The 19,875-nt window shown below is 26.3% G+C and overlaps 1 protein-coding gene across 1 annotated transcript in view; it reads right to left on the bottom strand.

Moving 5' to 3' along the window:
- The window catches only part of LOC112598988 (division abnormally delayed protein-like), a 77,111-nt gene extending 64,540 nt beyond the window's left edge, over positions 1–12,571 (bottom strand). The window contains exon 1 of the mRNA XM_025345675.1: positions 11,863–12,571. Coding sequence (XP_025201460.1) covers positions 11,863–12,031 — 169 coding nt within the window. The 5' untranslated portion in view covers positions 12,032–12,571. The remainder of the gene's footprint in view (positions 1–11,862) is intronic.
- Between the last annotated feature and the right edge of the window lie 7,304 nt (positions 12,572–19,875).

Here is a 19,875-nt window from a genome sequence, read left to right as displayed (position 1 = left end):
TATACGCTATTAGACGCGATGCACGCGCACTCAGGCGTTTTTGGTAAAACTGACCGTAGACAGAAAAAGAGAGAGAATGAGAGAGAGAGAGATCATTGACCGTCGTCGTTGCCGTAAAGCCACTACAGGTATAACGAATTTTAAATTACTATATAGCTGGTAATATATCCAACTGACATGAAAAGTGTATGTACTCAAAATAGTAATTAATAATTAATATTATATGTATTGTGTTATATTATAATAAACAATATATTAGTATAATATGATCGGTAAATATATCAATTATATAGTATTTATAAACTTTCAAACTTTTCTCTTCTATTTACAACGGTTTAAAACCGGTGAGAAAAAAATAATTAATAATATGTGCTAAATGTGGTAGCAATAATATTAATAATAAGTGATCGATGATTTCTATCTTTGATGCCCATCATGTTTCATGTATATATTTAACTTGACAAACTAAAAAAACTAAAATACATTATAATGATTTCTATATAATACATACAATATACGTATACATTATATACTTTAAGTCCATTGTAATATTTATTTGACTAAATTTAATATATAAAAAACTTTATATACAGTAGGAAAAACACTTAAAAAAACGATATTACATCAATGAACTTAAGTGCAATTAATAGTAAAGATATTCATAGGATGTACAATTCTGTAGGTATGTAGATTAGCATTTAAAAAAGGAAAATGACTTATTTTTTACTGACACAATGTTATCAACACATGCCATACTGTTTAGCTACTTATCTTTTGTTACATATGCACAGCGTTTTTATGTTATATTGTATATTATTTTTCTTTAAGTACCATATATTTTATTTTAATGCTATTAATACAAGTATATACAATTTCAAGCATATTTTTTTTTAACTTATATTTTCTTCATAATTAAAATGTTTAATCTGTTTTCAACAACAAATATAACATAATATTATTATTTTAATGTTATGTATACCTATAACTGTTGTTCGTGTCTGTCAATATGTGTGACTTACGAGTTACATAATATAATTATTAATACAAGCTGACCGCAACGGTTGGTCGTAATGTATAGTATAATTTCATGAATTTATCACCGCGACTATTATTAGGATATCTTCTATTTTTGTTGAGTTTTCTTTTGGCAGTTAGATATGTAGCTTATAGTCATAAACAAGAAATGAAGCGACGACAGTAATTTATACGTAAAATAATATAGACTTCGAGTTTAATTTCAACTCGCGACGTGTTATCCATTTAAACAACTCAACGAAAGCCGAAAAGATACAAAAACATAAAAATCGTTAGGTTTTTTTATTTTAATTTAAAATTAAAATTGACAATTTAACAGTTAATAATATAAGTTAATTTTAACAAATTGGTCTGTATTATTATCAATAATCTTATAAATGAATATACATTCGTAATATGGCCTATATATTAAATACATCGTGTGTACTGTGTTTAAGAACCGATTTTAGGGTTGGAATATTTTTTTCTTTGACTTACGTTGCTCTAATAAATAATAATTTTAAATGTGTACTTACAAAAATAAAGCTTTTGTAAAAAAATTGATTTGATTAAAAAATAAACGTTATTTATATTATTTGCTGCAGGTATATTTGAATGTATTTTGCAATTATGTATGAATACGGTAACCAGTAAGTTCATGTAAAAAAAGTGACTATAGCCTTAATCCGGAACTCTATACGGTATAATATTATGGCATATATATATATACACATAATGTGCGTGTCTATATAATTATTAATTAATATTCATGTATATAATACCCATAGTTCATAGAGTAATACTATACCAACGGGCAACGACACAAAATTTAGATTTGACATTATTCTCAGCAAAATTACAGATCCGTGACCTTAACATTATCAAATACACATGTTCAATTGATAGTTGATATCCTGTGGATTTGATACATTTGTATTATACATATTATTAAATTTATTACCGTAATAGTACTGCCGGAATATTCCAAAAATATAATCAAAAGTTTTTAATTTTTAATGAAATGTTTTAATGTGTACACTTAATATATACTTGTATTATATGTATTCACAATGGACGAATTAATTACTGATTGTGTTTATACGGTAATAACAACTTAAAAATGAAAACAATAGCAACTTGAAAATTAATTATACACTTTATTATATTATTTTTACCATGAGAAATTGGTTCTATAAACCACTAATTTGTGTACAATTGACAAAAAATACACGCATGTTTTAATGAACATTTATTCAATTCGTTATGAATTACAATCATTATAATATAGACTGTAATGATGACAATATAATAATTTTATAAACGCATTATATAAATGTAGTTATACCTTATACGTGTTTACGTATACTATATTGTACGCGCAATCAAATAGTAATCGAAACAATTGAAAATATGTATAATTGTAGTAGTAAGCATGGAATGAAGTTGTACCTATGTCAAGTGGTGGAGAAGCAGGATTAAGTCGAATTTTAAGGACGTAAAAATTTAAATATCTACCTAGTAATTAATTTATATCAATCGTAGTTATGTAAGTATTTTTTAGTGAAGTAACTTATTAATCATTTCCTCCTTCCCTGCGCACAGTAAGTTAGTAACAAAAGTTAATTTAAATGTTGTTAATGTATATTTATTTTTTTGTGTGAAAAAATAAAATAAAAACTTCGACACACTATAATTAATTAACTGTTTTTAAAATCATTAATCAACTAATACAATTTAAAATAAATTATAACTTATGAAGTAACTTACTTAATTATCAAAATTTTTAACTCAAAAAATGAAATTCATCAACATAAATAAACAAAATTCAAATTCCTATAAAGAACTTAAAAATAACTAATGAAAATTAAATTATATCTAAAATATATTAATATTTATTTCTTCATTATTTTGAAAAGACTAAGATTTTTTCTTTTTTGCTTTCCTTCTTCTGACCAATATATTATTATTTACTTTCTTCAAATATAACCTATGTTGCATGTAAAAATTAGTTATAGATAGAAGTTTAGTGCTAATTTCTTGTTGGTAGGAAGGTTACTAATAAAAATATGTTCCCAGGATGATATCATTTCTATACATTAAATATCACTGATTACTTTGATAATAATTATCTTTAATTTATAAATCTATTTTCTACAGATTAGGAAGTGATTGTAAACGATAACTATTTAAAATTATTTCATAATATAAAATTATAGAACTTGAAATTTCTACCACATTAAAATAATATTTTGTACAAACCTGTAAATTAAATTTATATATAATAGCATACGATAGATATAACTTTTCAATCAATGAGAGGCAAAATATACCTTATCAAGTTTAAAGTTTATACATTCATCAAAATATTATGGTGCACGTAAAGTTTGTACATGAACTATCCCTATAATATGATATTATATATTTTATATACAATGAAATGACGGAAGTTATGATAAGTAAATTTCATATAATAAAAAGTTACTATTATATTACATGATGAATAATGAACACTATAATAATAATTGTTTGTATGTAAGTAGGTTTACGTTTAGATAATTGTTTGTTTACTAATCAAAAAATGAAATTTCATATTAAACGAAATACCCAAATCGTTGGTCTAGAATAAAAAAATAAAGAATGTATTAAAATTATTTTGTCTCTTATGAAAATTAAGCATTTGATTGTTGCGTAATAGGTTCGTTAGTCAGATTCTAAACTAACTAAATAACAATTAAATACTTAATAGTTTTTTCATTATTTATCTAATACATACTATAATACGATAATTAAGGTATCTATAGTAATATAAATATATTATATAACTCACATCATTTTAAACAAATTAATCGGCCTACTATATTATAAATCATAACCACATTCTCACAGATAATAGTCACGTTATATGTTTAATTTTAATATATTCATCTTTATATTCAATCTGTTCAGTCTATACAATATATCTGTATCAGAATACGAATACTAGTATAATCTCGAAATCAGTAGTTATGCTGATAATAAAAAGCCAAATAAATAAAATTAATGACAAAAACTAAAATCCTACTCTTATACACATTTATAATCATTGTCTTGATTCATACACAAAAATAAATAAATAATTATGAATATTACATTATTTCAATAGAATTTATTCATAACTAGGTGTTTTGGCTCTATAATTGTTAGGTACCTATGTATTTATTTTAATTGGATACGAATTAATAGCTATAGCAATTAAAAATTAAACTTAAAATATGTCTCTAAAAAGAAAAATTACTAAACATCTTCCATTTATTTATTACGAATCTATAAGTACAATATAAAACTCTTTTCTGAAGATATAGTTACCGCGTAACAATTGAGACTAACTGCTGACTCAACGTCTCCTGAATAATCTTACATAGTGTATACACATACCTACATTAAGAATAGTTTCTACTAATACGGAATGTTTGAATTCCCTTTTCAATATCGAACATTTAAACAACAAAAATAATCGCATATACTAAATACTCGGTAAATGTCGAAAAAATATATTTAGTTTTAGAAGGTACGCAATTTAACAATAATACTTGATTGTTTCCTAAACGTTCAGATATTGTTGTTAAATTGCAAGAATTAAAAAAAAAAAATCTGTAGGTTAAGTTTACCTAATAAAAATAAGCGTAAATGTATTTTATTATTTGAACATATTATTTTTATGATAGGTGTGAGATGGCATTCGCATCATAAGAATAATTGAATTAAATAATGATAAATTTCGAAACGTCACGATTAAAAAAATTTCGAATGGTTTTTAATCGCTGAAGTGTTGGATTATGCGTCTTCCAAAATTAAATACGTAGGTTGATATATACCACACGGGATATGCTTAAATATATTAAATTGTGTAAAGTGCTACATAGCTATATAAAGCGAGGGTCTTCGGAGTTTTTTCTCTAGATTAACGACTGCACAACCACTATTTCATAATAATATATTAAACATACATATATATTATATAGTAATGACTAATAACTTAATATATTGTATTATCAAAAGAATATATCGTCTTAACGTCATATTCATTGACCGGCACATGTATACACACACTTTTTATAACGCACGATCGTTTAACCCGATCTACGCAGCCATCGATGGCGGCTGTCTAACGCTCGAATGGCATTCCTAAGCACGCGCAATAGATTTAAATTATTCGACGAGGGCGGCGGCGGTGGTGTGCGTGACTCGAAAACGGAAAACGGAAATCAACTAAGAGCGGTTAGAAATTAAATTTAATAAATTTCGAGAAAAGCTCGGCGGATGTCAGTATTATTAGGTTGGTCGATTAGCGCAGAAATAGACCCCCTCCCATCGAGTAGACTTATACATTTTTACATCTTAACAGTAATTGCTTTTAGATAAAATGTCATTCTTAATCGAACTTCGTTATGTAAGATTTAAAAATAAAATATAACCATATACCAAATATGTTTTTCTGGAATTTGAAATAGTGCATAATAGTGAATAGACCGTGTAAGAAAACGCATTGACTAAAATATCTGATCGAAACGATTTCCGTAAAAAATAAACCATGGAACGAGTAATTTATATTTTATAATATAAATCCTGAGCAGTGGGAGTGAGGAGAGCGGGGTAAATAATATACTTATTATGGCCTAAGTCGGTGGCGGCAATGCGATCGTTGGCGGCGGTCGTCGTTTTCGACTCATCGTGGGAACATAATAATAATAATATTATTATACAAGTTTCGGGTGTCCGGTGCTTCGTCCGCGGCGCGATTCAGGGACATGCGCGGCGGGGGGTGGGAGGACAGGTATATATACCGCGTGGGAGGTGTACGTGTATACGGCGGCGGCGGGCCACCGGCGTTTAAAAACCATCGTTGCCAGACCTAATGGAATGCACTGGTGAGAGTGTGTGTGTGTGTTGCCCCGCCGCCGCCGCCGCTACCCCGTTGAGCATCACACCGACACCGTCACACACACATACACATACACCTTTTCACGCGTTTTTAACCTGTGCGTGTGTGTGAACACACACTGGTCTCCTACGGCGAACCGCCAGCACCACCGGTCGCTTTGACCAGAGCGCCAGGCACCACGTGTAGTAATAATGATAATAATAATAGCAATATTGCATGAACGGGGAGTAGACTTAGACGGGAACTACGGTCCGGATGTCCGGATATACGAATATCGGCTATATGGTTGCTGTTAATTGTTGTGGGAGAGAGGGATTGTTAACCAGTTGCTATCAACGACTGTTTTTGGCAGCATTATAAAATTTACCAATCTCTCTCAACCAAGTGTATACCAACTAAAATGCCCTCTATGTAAATTAGCGCAACTAGTACAAAGAGTAAAGTTTTACTGACATAATGGGTAATTTTAAACTCAACAATAAAATTGTTTTATTTAAATTTTTTTTTTTTCATTATTTAATACGAATAATACTATAGCCGTGTCAACAATGTCTTGCGGTCACATACTTATAATAGGTGTAATTTTGCGATCGTATCTATGATATTTTAAGAGCAACTTTAGTAAATTTTACTCTAAGTAGTTTAAAAGGGAATCAGTATAAAAAATTTAATTTTGAAGGCAACTAATATATGCCTATTAGGGATTGTGTCGTTAATTATATCGAAATATTGCGTTTAAAACAAACTCTCCTATAATATAATTCGTGACGAGTCACGTAATATATGTCAGCGTTATTATTGTTATTTCACGAAATGTATCTATATATTATACTCGTATTGTCTGTATTGATGTATAGAGGTACCATAACATAAGTCATAAACTCGTATCATTATTATGTGTGCGTGCGAAATAATGGATATTATACGAAAATATTACGTGTCGAATATGTATATTGCAAGTACAAATAATGTTATATGCGTGAAAATGGACAAGTGTGCCTATAGGGTTTTTTTTATTTTTACAACACATTCGAGAAGACTATATATACGTATTATTCAGCTTTTCAAGTTTAACTTGTGTTTAGTTTTATTTTGATCTGCAAAGTCACTTTGTTTGAAAGATACTGTATAAAAGTAAACAGTGCGATACACAGTTTATACAAATAAAATTAACTAAGCATTACGTAAGGATAACAATAAAAAAAATGTCATTATATTTTTCTTACCACGAAAAAAGTCAGAGGAGTAGAAGACAGTGAAACTCAAAAAAGTTCTGTGGTATATTTTAATGCCATACCTATATTTTATTTTTAATACTATAATTTGTTTAATTTATATTAATACCAAATAAAATCGATCAATTGATATAAATATTTAAGTATAACTCAAGGAAGAGCCCAGAATCCAGAGACCCCCTCACTGGTTACGTTACTATATGTACGACTGGCGCTATGCAACAATTTCCACGGTTGTCACACTATTGTATAAAGAATATATGATAAATATAAATAATGGATTCACGTTGCTCGATAATAAATGCGTATTATTATATTATTATCATGTAGAGCATAAACATACTTATCGTTTCAATACGGTATTTTAATCCACACTGGTTCGAACTACATAAATCTGTGTATTGTTATAAAATCTTAGTAAAAAATTAAAGATAAAAATTAAACTATTATATCCTAAATCGTTCTCATTGCAGAAATTTTATATAGTCATAATCCTATATAATAAATTCACGAAAACTACACCAAAGGGTGTTCATACAGTATACCATTAAACATTTACAATCCGATTTATAGTGTTATTATTATTTTAAAACCTTTATATATATATTATACTATACTGTCGACGACCCTATAATTTTAGATTTGAACGTCGTCAAATCATCACACAAGTAATAAAGCGTAACATCATAAATAATGTGGAAAAGCTTTTAAATAATATTTCCATTTACCATACCGTGTTGTCCTATTTACAACATTGATAAATCCATTTGGCCGACTTCCCGGACGAGTTTTAAATGAAACGTCTATTTTTTCGACTTAAATGCATATAAGGAATTTTTAAGACCAATAAATCCGCCTTCCTATTATTAACTATACAGACAATTGCGAGTTATTTGGCTCATTCCCACTTTAATTCTACATTGTTTTACACAGACGTGACAAACAGTGGAATCTCAAATAGACTATTATAATATTTTAACTGCAATTCTGGAACGGATGTTCTGCCATGAACGGCTGTTTTTACATTACCTATTGTTGTATGATCATACAACTTTTAGTTTATGTTATTTAAATTTTGAGTACTTATAAACATATTGATACTAGTTAATTGTAACTTTAAATATTTTTACAAGAGTTAAAATTATTAAACGATTCTCTGGACGATATTATAATACGATAGTTTGGTTATCATTGTAAAAAAAAAAAATTGATCAGTTTAAATTACAACATATTTTAGTAATTATTATACTTGAATTATAGTTAACTGTAGATATATTAAATAAGTACTAAAAATTTTCGAGAAAACGGAAATTGTATTAAAGATGTCACAGTTTTTTATTTAATTATATAATTAAATCACTTACTTTATGTAAATGGTTTTATTCAATAATTATTTAAATTCATTCAGTTTTTTTGTGTCTAACGTTGACGAAACTGATATAAAATATTGTAGAATGAAAAAAAGTATATCAATTAAAATAATTTTGAGTGTATTGTTAGTTATAAGATTTTATTAAGACGTAAAATTGTTTTAATGACCATATATTGGTGATAAAGTAACTTTTAGTGACCAGCCAGATTACTTTTTTTTTATTTTGGCTAATGCATGAAAATATTGTCCGCGCCCACTTGGTCCGGTTGGCAATCAGCCACGGGAATTCGGCCAAACAAAGATGTCCCCACCTAAGTCCCAATAGCACGTATGCCATGTGATAATATTCGTTATTTTATTGAGTTTTAGTGGTTTGGGCATATTTTGGTCGGCAAACTTTTTTTCTATTTGTACGGCCTTCAACTTCAAACTCATATTATAGACTACTCACCTAGTCCTACCGTGGGTAGTATCTGAGTCATCTTTTTTATTATCTACTACAAATTTGAGCACAATTTATAACAGAGACATTTTTTTTTCAAATTAATTGGAAACTTCGATAAAACTCAAATTTAAAACAAATGAAAATATAATATAAATTCAAATCAAAACAACTGCATTAAATTTTTATTGATTAATGGATACATATAATGTAAAAAGCATGATAAATAACTAATTGACAAACGTATTATTAATAATTATGATTATTATAGTTTATCTATATCGCTTATAATTAACAAATTATGCAAATCGTTTTATTCCATTATTTTAATACTACTATAATAATAAATAATAATATTTACAATATTAATTTTATTGACATTTATTTTCATACTGTGTATGTTTTTAAAAATACGACTAATGTAAGACGATTAATTATAACTAATCGTTGCGAAATTTGTCATTTTTATTGGAATTAATAAGTTAATCACGAGTTTTTTTAAACCTCTCATTTTATAATATTATATGCACCTATAATATTGAATTCAGTTAACACGTATCACGCGTGCACGTTAATCGCGCCGGCGCTTGTGGTTACCGTGTTTTAGTTGAATTAATGGGAGGCGGCTGAACTGTACAGCAATAATATAATTTTATACGGAGAACATGAGATTACGATTACACAGTCTCTGTTACCGTGGAATAATAAAGTCATTGTGATATAATTTACAAAATAACAAAAACCAACGTAACGTGTTCAATTAGGAGTTCACTGTTCACTACCTTTTTTTTTTACAGAAATAAACACACCCCCGAGGTTAACATCGTGTAGGTACATATGTAATAAATTATTTAGGAAATTTTGTATGAAAATTTATTCAACTCAAATAGCAAATCCCATTTAAATTAAAATCATTCTATATTACTTAATTTAATTATTAAAATCGCTATTTATTGTTATCATTTTTTTTATTGGTAAAGTTTCATAACTTAAAAACCAAAAGAAAAAAACACATTACTATTTATTATTTTATTTCGTAGATGTTTTTTAACTAAGCACTAAGCAGCCTTTGTCATCATATTTTTATAAACTAAGTTCAATTCAAAAAGTAAAAAGAAAGTAATTTTTTATCGTACACCCCCGAATGAAAATAAATAAAGATGAGATTTTATAGTTGGTTAAACTCAATTATTGTATAACCATTATTTCGAATAAATCAATAGCATTGTGACTCTTTAATACTCTACGATACCATTATAGTTTTTAAAATTTAAGAGTATTAATTTATATTATATAATGTTTATTCAGTTTTAATTTAACTATATTTAGTGGCATAGTTAAAGGTTTCCATCTTTTTGTGAGAGAGAGAGCTGATAATTTGTTATTTAGGAGAAATTTAAAAAAACTAGGATCCCTCGAAACCCGTAAATTTAATATGCTGAAATCATAAGTATATAAAATTTTAAACTTTTGCAACCTTCATACAAATTACAATTTTAATATATACTTACGTTTTTCATAATACTTCAAAATTTCTGGTGGGGGAGGGGGTTATGGAAGCCCTTGAGTACCACTGACTACGCTACTGTAAGTATGTAAACATAGCTTAACTAATATGTGAGTGATTACTGATAACTGATAACTGTTAAGTATATAGTATATTAAAATATTTAAAACCATTAAATATATATATATAAAGGATTATGTCTATCTATATTTTAACCATTTTCAACATTTTTAGTTTTAATATGCATATAATATTATCAAAGATATAAATAATGAGTTGACGTAATATTACGTAAGGAAAAATTGTAGATTTTTATGAAATTTTTAAGAATCAATTTACTAAACAAATCATTAGAATTTAGAGCACTGTAAAAGTTTTGATTTTTTTTAATTGAAATTTTTCTTTCTATATTATAGATTATTGGGTTGTTTTATCATCCTAATAATTATAGAGTTAATTGTATCGCATTGCATATAGTTGAATAAGTGAAACTTTTAAGAAAAATATATTAAACTTACTCATATTAATAAATTCTTATTAAGTGAGCCAATCATCAGCTAATTGCATGAGTTTTCTTAATATTATTACTATTATATATTTTGCCATGTTAAAAAAAAATCAACAGTTGAATAGTAAATCTAGAATTAAATCTGAAATTTATTTCAGTTACAAAATGCCAAAGATTTCAGTACCATGCACGATATATTTAATACCTATACGACTACTGTACCTAACCATATATATTTTCTACATCGATAATGGTCAGAAAAAAATGTATACTTGAATCCATTTACGAGTTACTATCCTACTGTTGCCGCGAAGTTAGACGAGTTGACATTACAGGTTTGTCAAACTCGATCACGGGACGAATCACTGTAGCGTGAAATAGCACATAATATACTTGGACAAAAACAGTTGCGGGGGAGATGAAGTCAACGACTCCATGAACTGTATCTATACCGTAAACCACCGTTCGGATGCCAGAGGTAGAGATAAAGGATACTATATTTACGTTAAGTTTTATCACTAAGTTTTTTAATTTAATATATTTATTTTTTTTTGCTACTTTCATTTCATGCCGGTAGAAACTAATCTAAATAAATGTTTAGGATACCAGCTACATTTTTTAAGTTGGTTTTTTTTTTTGATACCAAAGTATTAGTCATCACGACAAGATAGTATGGTATGTGGAAACGACTTGCTGCAATAGCTGCAATGAAATCTCTAATAATAATCGTTTTTACAAGCTTGTGAACACGGGCTATCATAAAGCTCGACAAGCTGCTGTTACGATGATAAATACGGTATCATAATAATGATAACTGTAGGTGCCTATAAGTGTATTAAACCGAAAATGATGGCAGCGCTTACCTTGGTCGATCCGCGAAGTCGGCGTGTCGTATAGGCCGACCGACCGGAACCGCTGTACGGCTATGCGGCATTCTCCGTCTGTGGCTGACTCCGCAGACGTCGGGTAGGCGCATCCGTCCCACCGACGGTGCACCGACAACACGATTACCGCCAACAAAAACCTCCGCATGTCGGACTCGGAGGTGTGGGCGGTTCAGCGACGAACTTGAAGGTGTACTTCTTATATATTTAATTTTAGGTATACGTATTTAAGCACGATGATTCGCGGAAACTCGATCGGAAACTGTTGCACACTCGCGCGACCGCCAGCAACACGGCGACGTACCAATATATTTTATAATTATGTATGTATAGTACGGTATCGTCTATGTGAAACCTATGGAATATAATAATCGTATTTTTATATTATATTATACTATACTGCGTCTCCGGAACTTAAGTCGAAATCACGTGGGAAAATTTTTTTATCAAATTCGAAAAAAATGACACCGCACACCCGATGTACGAAAATCGCGAGATATATAATATATTGTATTGCGCACACGGTGACGGTTTTGCGTACTCAACGGTTGAAATTTTCGCGCATTTCCCCGTACAAAATTTAATTTAATATATTATATTATTATTATTGTAACCGAAGATTAAAATACGAATACGATGGCTGCGGCGGCGTCGTTACCACAACGCACATGCGACTCGACCGAGTGTGAACGGCACGACTGACTGACGGATTCGCGGGCGATGCACGTCGTCATCGGGGGCGCCGCCGCAACGTGACGGGTGGGCGGTCACGATCTGGAAAAGCAGGGGCGGAGGGTCTTCTGGTGTTGTGGTGGCGGTGGTGGTGAAGATGCCGGTCAGCTGAGCCGGACTGCTGCGACGGCAGGTCGACGGCCGCGCACTCCATCTGTCGGCCTACGGGACGGAGATTTGCCAATTTTTAAAACGTGCAATTTATTTTTATCGTCTTTGCAATAATTCAAACATTGTGTTTACGTATTATTTCATTTTTATTACTGTATTATCATTACGCTCGAACTAAAATATTTATATTTTTATATACTATGCATATGAACACATTATTCTTATAAACGTAAATAAGGTCATACAATTTTTTTTTGCATTGAGATTCATTTACACAATATATTGTCCAAACATTATTTTGCTCAAGATTTAATATAATAATTATTATTGTGTTACGTGAAATTAATATTTGTATATTTTAATTTTCAATATATTTATTAGTTATAGGTACTTAATAATTAAATTTAGTATTTGCAATTACATTTTATGTAGTGCGTATATTAATGTATATAAATTATAACAACCGTATAGGCACGTACCGTATCTAATAATCAATTTCGGTTATGATTTAATTTATATGATTTAGAAATAACATCGATAAATACTAATAGTATTTATAATCATCAATGGTAGTAATGTAGTATATCTATCTCCAGGGGTAGACTGACCCATCAAAATATCAGAGTATTATTAAACAATAACTGTTAATAATATTAAATAAAAAATAAAAATGTTGAATGTTTTTGAAAAAAAAAAATTTTTTTTTTTTTTTGTCGTATGAAAAAAATGAACTAGCTGAATTTAATAACGGTGAAATTATTAACAAATTAGTTATAACAAATGAATATTTAAAAACAAATTCTTTTCTCAGGTTAAAAATACTTATAACAAATTAGCTGAAAACACCACAATTATTGTCACATAAGTTATATGTTCAATATGATAATTTTTATTGAAGATATGGAGGATGTAAAAAGGGTTTTTTTAATAATTTTTTTTCATTTGCAAATAATATACGGATATGGGTTTTCTAGATCTAAATTCCAGTGATTTTTTTAGTCATAATTCACCCTGGTTACCTAATTTAATCTGTTAGGTATATCGTATATGCAATGACTTTATAATTCATATCGATCTTAATATTGTCTTCGTCTGCTGAAATTTGTATAGGTAACTTATCATAGTAATAAAATTTGTTAGTGTCTATACTTTAATATATAATGTATTTAAAATTAAAAAAAAATGTTGTAATGAATTGTCAATTATACATCGACTTAATATTAGGTATATTGTAAATAATAGTCGCCTATTTGAATACTTACATTCATTGTCAGTAAGTTAACAATTTTAACTTTTAAACAAAAAATATAGTTGCTTGAATACAATTATAATGTGAATATTTTTTCTCAATCGAAATTCTGTAATGTTTCATAAGAAAAGTAAAAAGCTTGATGATAGCATTAATATAAGTTATAATATAAATTATTTAAATGCAGGGTGGGTCAGTGGATGCTTGCAGGCTCTTGTCTTTCACCATTCTACCCTGTTTAAATATTTTAACGTAGTTACATAACAAAGTAACAAATTTAAAATTCATATGGTTCTAACTACATACCTATTATTGTTAGAATGACGTAAATAAAATTTCATAAATTGATCATGTATAGTGGTATACAGTATACGCGATACACAAATCAATTTTACAAAGTTTATTAAAAATGTGAGTTAGGTATATCACAGTATATTTTTTCTACTTAACCTTTACTTTTTTTCTTTTTTTGCAGACACTAAACAAAAATTTTAATTCAGCTACAAAAGTACCCTGAGTAATATTTTTTTTAACTGCAGATTGATAAGTTAATAACAGTGGTTTCTGCCTGAATTTTTTTTAAGTAACTATTTTTTTATTTACAACGGTATTTAAATTTTAGCGTCGTTTCCTATTAAATATATACTTATATATTTTTTTGCATTACCAGATTAAATTTTTATTTTATTTTATTGTACTGTATAGTATAAATAACAAAAAAATTATACGTGTAATGTTTGTAAAAAATCAGTAAAAAAAAATAGTTACATACAAAATTATATTTATTCGAACTTGAGTTGTCATATGTATTATGTTTATATAAAGTCTTTATAAATTAATCATATATTACTAAATTATTTATTATGGCCTATTTATTTACGTTGTACGAGTATTTAATAACATAATAACATATGTATTTATATATATTTAAAACAGACAGCGTTCCCATCTTAGAGAAAAGCAGTTTTTTTTTTTTTAATATTGAATATCATAATCAGGTGATGCACTAATCAGCATTTGGCACACGTAGGAATATTCAGATTACATCATGGGAGTTAGGTATGTATAATATGTATATCAATTAATTAAATTAATCTTTATGTATTGAATATTATAGAATAATCATATATATTATGTTATTTGTGAAATTCAATTACAAATTACTGATTAATCAATAGTTATTACTTTCAGAAGAGATATATTATATTGGGTTATTCTTTTATCAAATAACATTAATTATTTATATTACTTATTTATTTATTTATTATTTTTTTTTTTTTTTTACATAATTTTCATATATGTATTTTGTTAATTTTTTTAAATTCTTATACTTTTTTTAAAAATATACATTTTTAATTTCATATTTTGAAGCAAAATATATTTCAGAGTACTTTTATACACAAAAATTGAAATTCGAACATGTAGTTTATGAGTTTTAAATATTTAAAGTTTATTTGTGACTTTGTGAGCCTACTACTTCGCTCACCTATAAACTTTAAATACTTATTAACTACTCGTCGAAATTTCGATGTTTATTTATCAAAATATTTTGCTACAAAATATGAAATCATAAATACATGTTATTCAAAAAAGTAAAAACTTAAAAAAAATTATTATTATAAATAATATTAAAAATTACACTCAAGTCCTATCAGATTTATTTGTTTATATAATAATTTCTTGGGATTATTAAAAAATTAAAAAAAATATTTTCAAAACGTTCGTATATTTAAAATAATAGTGTTATTTGATAAAAGAATCACTCTGTATAGTAGGGATTTGTGTGTGACCCACACCCAGGTAATTTAATCGCTAATTGGCAAAAACGCCTTATCCTTGGCCTTCAAATTTTAAATAACAAATTCAGGAAAATCAGTAGTACAGAGGTTCTAAGTGTATCTCAGCTTTAACTAGGTCACTAATATTGACGTATTAAATTTAAATTTAATATTTTTATTGTACCTATACGGAAAAAATAAAATTATGTACTCAGACCATTCGTCAATTTTTCTCAAGATGTTTTTTAACATATTATTTAATATAGAACAGTATAAAAAGCTTAAAATTAGTATACGTAAATATTTTGAAATTCGCATAGTTCCTACATAAAAAATAAAAGTATGTCTAAAAGTTTCATATTTATTTAAACTTTATGTTTTATAATCAAATTTATAAGAACGATATTTTTTATTTAAATATATTTTTTTTTAATTTGAATTTCTTATGAATATAAAAAATCATGTCCGTGTATTTTTAATATTTTTTAATTTTATTTACAATAGCTTACGGTAAATTTTGTATTAAAACAAGGCCTAAGATATTAAAATTTGAATGTTATATACTCATAAATCAGTGAGAAACTAAAAAGATGTTGTCAAATATCTATAAATAGCTCAAAAAAGTTTATATTTTGTTGAAAAAATGTGAAATTTTATTATAATATAAATAAAAATAAATATTTCGTGTAGATTTTAAGTATTTTATAGTTATTAATTTTTAAAGTATAACGAAAAATACAAAATTATTACGTTGTTAATTAATGTTGCGTCAATATTCTTATTTTCCCTACTCTCTTTTCATTATTTTTCCCAGCTATTAAAAAGTCCTAGAAATTTTTACTTTTTACTCTTCTCTTATCATTCAAAAAAATTTACTTATTACTCCCAAATTACTACCTTAAACATCCTTAAAATCGATGACTTATGTTTTAGGAAATGTAACAAACAAATAAAACACATCATTGTAAAACCAATCAATATTCATCACTTCACTCAGGGTTTAAAAATCTTGGGTTAAAAGTATAACATATTAGTTTAATAACAGTATTTTAATAATAGTCTGTAGTTTAATCAACATTACTATATTTTTAATTTGCATAGGATAAATAAGAATTATTATTGCTAAATCTATTGCACTGTAAATATTAATATTTAGATGGAAATTTATAATTTAATATTTTGTAGAGAAAACTCATTGAGAATTAACTTTTTTCCTAAAAATATTATTAAAATGTTATTAAATGTCATTATTCTTATTAAATCTAGGTAATATGTATTTAAATTTATATTAGTGACATTTATTAATTATTTAAGTGATTATTTATATAATTCGTCAACATGTGTTAATATTAAAGTACTTAATTAGGTAATGGTAAAAATAGTTACTAGGAAGTATATTACAAAATTATAATGTTTTAATTATTATCTTATATTTATATTATAATTCATAATAATAACATGCAACATTGTACAACTTTATAACACGTGCATAATGTTCAAATTTTTATTTGATAGTATGCATTAATATAACTTAGTTCTTATCAATAAAACACATAAAAAATGACAGAGAATTAATGTTTTATAAGTGGTAGCCTGCAGTTAGCATCAATATTATGCATTTTTAATTCTATCGTGTTTTATAAACTCAAATTCCGAAAAATATTTGTCATTGATGAATTCTCTTTAACTTTATTCATAGTATTTATTCAATTCTATTTTTTTTTTTTTTAACGTTGAGAAAATAATATCAATTTAAAATTATTACTTAAAAAAAAATAATATATTGAATACAATATAATAATTACTATAATATTTAAGTATTATTTAAACTCTTTGTACTATATGATAATATATAATAAACTATTACTTATAATATATTTTACACGTCACACAACATTATTAATTTAATTCAAAAGAAATATTTTTATATAACTGCAATACTGTAATTAGGATAAGTCTTACTGAAAATAGTATTCTTGCCAAATATGTTTAAGCATTCCTCTTAATTCTTATCCATTTCTTCCTCTATATATAAAAACACATTACTGAAACTGAAAAATGTAAAATACAGCAATCTCAACTATTACTAAATATTCGTTTATCATGGACTGAATACTAATATATATCAAATCATCTAATTGCATAATAATTAATCTAATTTTGTTTAAAATAATTTTGAGCAAAAATCTTAAGTTGATATTTTATTCACAAATAAAAAAAAAGTTATAGTAAAATGATATTGAAGATTTCTTAAGTACAAAGATCAATGTTTATTAAAATCTTAATCGTCTTCTACAATTAATAATAATAATACAATTTAATATTTATAATATAATTATTTTTTTTAAAGCTAAAACTAAAATGCAACAAAAGCACAATTGTATGGACAATAATATTAATTATTATCAATGAAATTAAATTATTATAAATCTTATAAAAACACATAAAATATAAAAACGACGAAATAAAATTATAAACAGAAATAAATATATAAAATTATTTTTTCCATTTAATTAAAACAACATTTCACAACATTTTATAATTCATATGTTAAGCTATATAACAAGTTTTAAAAAAATTACACTCAATCCATATCAGGTTTCGTTATTTTGTAAAATAATTTCTTGCAATGGTTGTAAATAAAATACAAAAAGGAAAACTGTATCAACAATTTTAAGTTAGTATATTATTTTTGGCATATTTTTATCAGCAATCTCAGTGGATACAACATTTATATTATCAAAAATGTTTTAAACGGGAAATAATTTAAAGACAAACCGCAGAAAAGTGGTATTTTCTAAATGAATAATACAGCAAATTAGTTGTATACAATTTCATTATTAAAATTTTAAACACAAGTGTATGATGTAGTTAAAAAAATTTACCAAGTGATTATTTTAATAGTAAAATCTCATTATTTTGAAAAGTATTAGAAAATATTTTTCACATGATTTGAACTTTGAAGTTTAAAATTTTCATTACAAGTTCCAAATCTTATAGACATAAGTTACAAATCTAAATTAAGGAAAAAATATTAATTAATAATTAATTTAAATAAAATTTCTGCAATTTTAAATTGTTATCATAAAAATATATGTTATTATATATTCTATAAATTGTATTTTAATAATTATTTGTTGTTTGTGTTAACTTTATCATTTTCGTAGAACTTAGGACCTAATTTAATACGATATAATGAAAATAACGAAGATGTTATTACTACACGATAAATAAACGGACTATTATAATATAATCTACCCTCCTTGGCTGTAGGAAAAAAACTTAGAAACTTTTCCTCCACGGAAAAAAACGTTTATAAATTGGATTAAATCGTATAATATGTGAATTTAATATACAATTATAAATATAAAATATAGTTAGAAATATATAAAGCAATGAAAATATTGTTTTATAATAGGTACATAAAACACCATAAGTGCAAAAATCTGATCTTAATTAGATATTATATTATATAATAAGTGTTTAAAGTTTTGTGTGGATTAATAAATCAAAATTCCATCTCATAATTAAAACTTTAAATGCGAGTATGTATAAATAATTAGTACTAAGTTAGTTATACTTATTAAAAATCAAATTAAATGTATACAAATTTATTTTTAGAAAAATAATCTGCTTTTAGGTATGGAATTAAAACGTGTGTTGTATTTAAACGATATGAAAGCACAGTAAAATAGCAAAAATATTATGTTATTTATTTAAAACTATAGTTATGTAATAACTTTGTAGGTACTATTTTTTTGTTTTATTAAATTAAACACTTAAACATAATACAAAATTGTATTATTAAACTTCTTACTTAACTTAATGTTCCAAAATTATGGTGATTGATTTAAACCATATTATCAATATTTCTATTAAGTCTATACATATTTTCTGTACTATTGCTGAACCATTCTCTTATAAATTCTTCATCTACATATCCATATAAAAACTGTTTGATCATTAAACTTTCAAAATTATAGATGTTTTGCTACTTATATTGCTAATATGTTCAATGTTTATATGAATCAAATTTAATCAAACTTTACTACAGAATTATATTTTTCATTAAAATCTAAACCAAATATATGACTATACCCTTTTTTCAACTAGCTTAACTTT

The sequence above is a fragment of the Melanaphis sacchari genome, unplaced genomic scaffold, assembly GCF_002803265.2.
Source record: "Melanaphis sacchari strain LSU unplaced genomic scaffold, SCAv2.0 Contig4_pilon_pilon, whole genome shotgun sequence".
NCBI classification, from domain to species: domain Eukaryota; kingdom Metazoa; phylum Arthropoda; class Insecta; order Hemiptera; family Aphididae; genus Melanaphis; species Melanaphis sacchari.
Note: the sequence above shows the minus strand (reverse complement) of the source record. Positions and strands in the feature narration are given on the sequence as shown.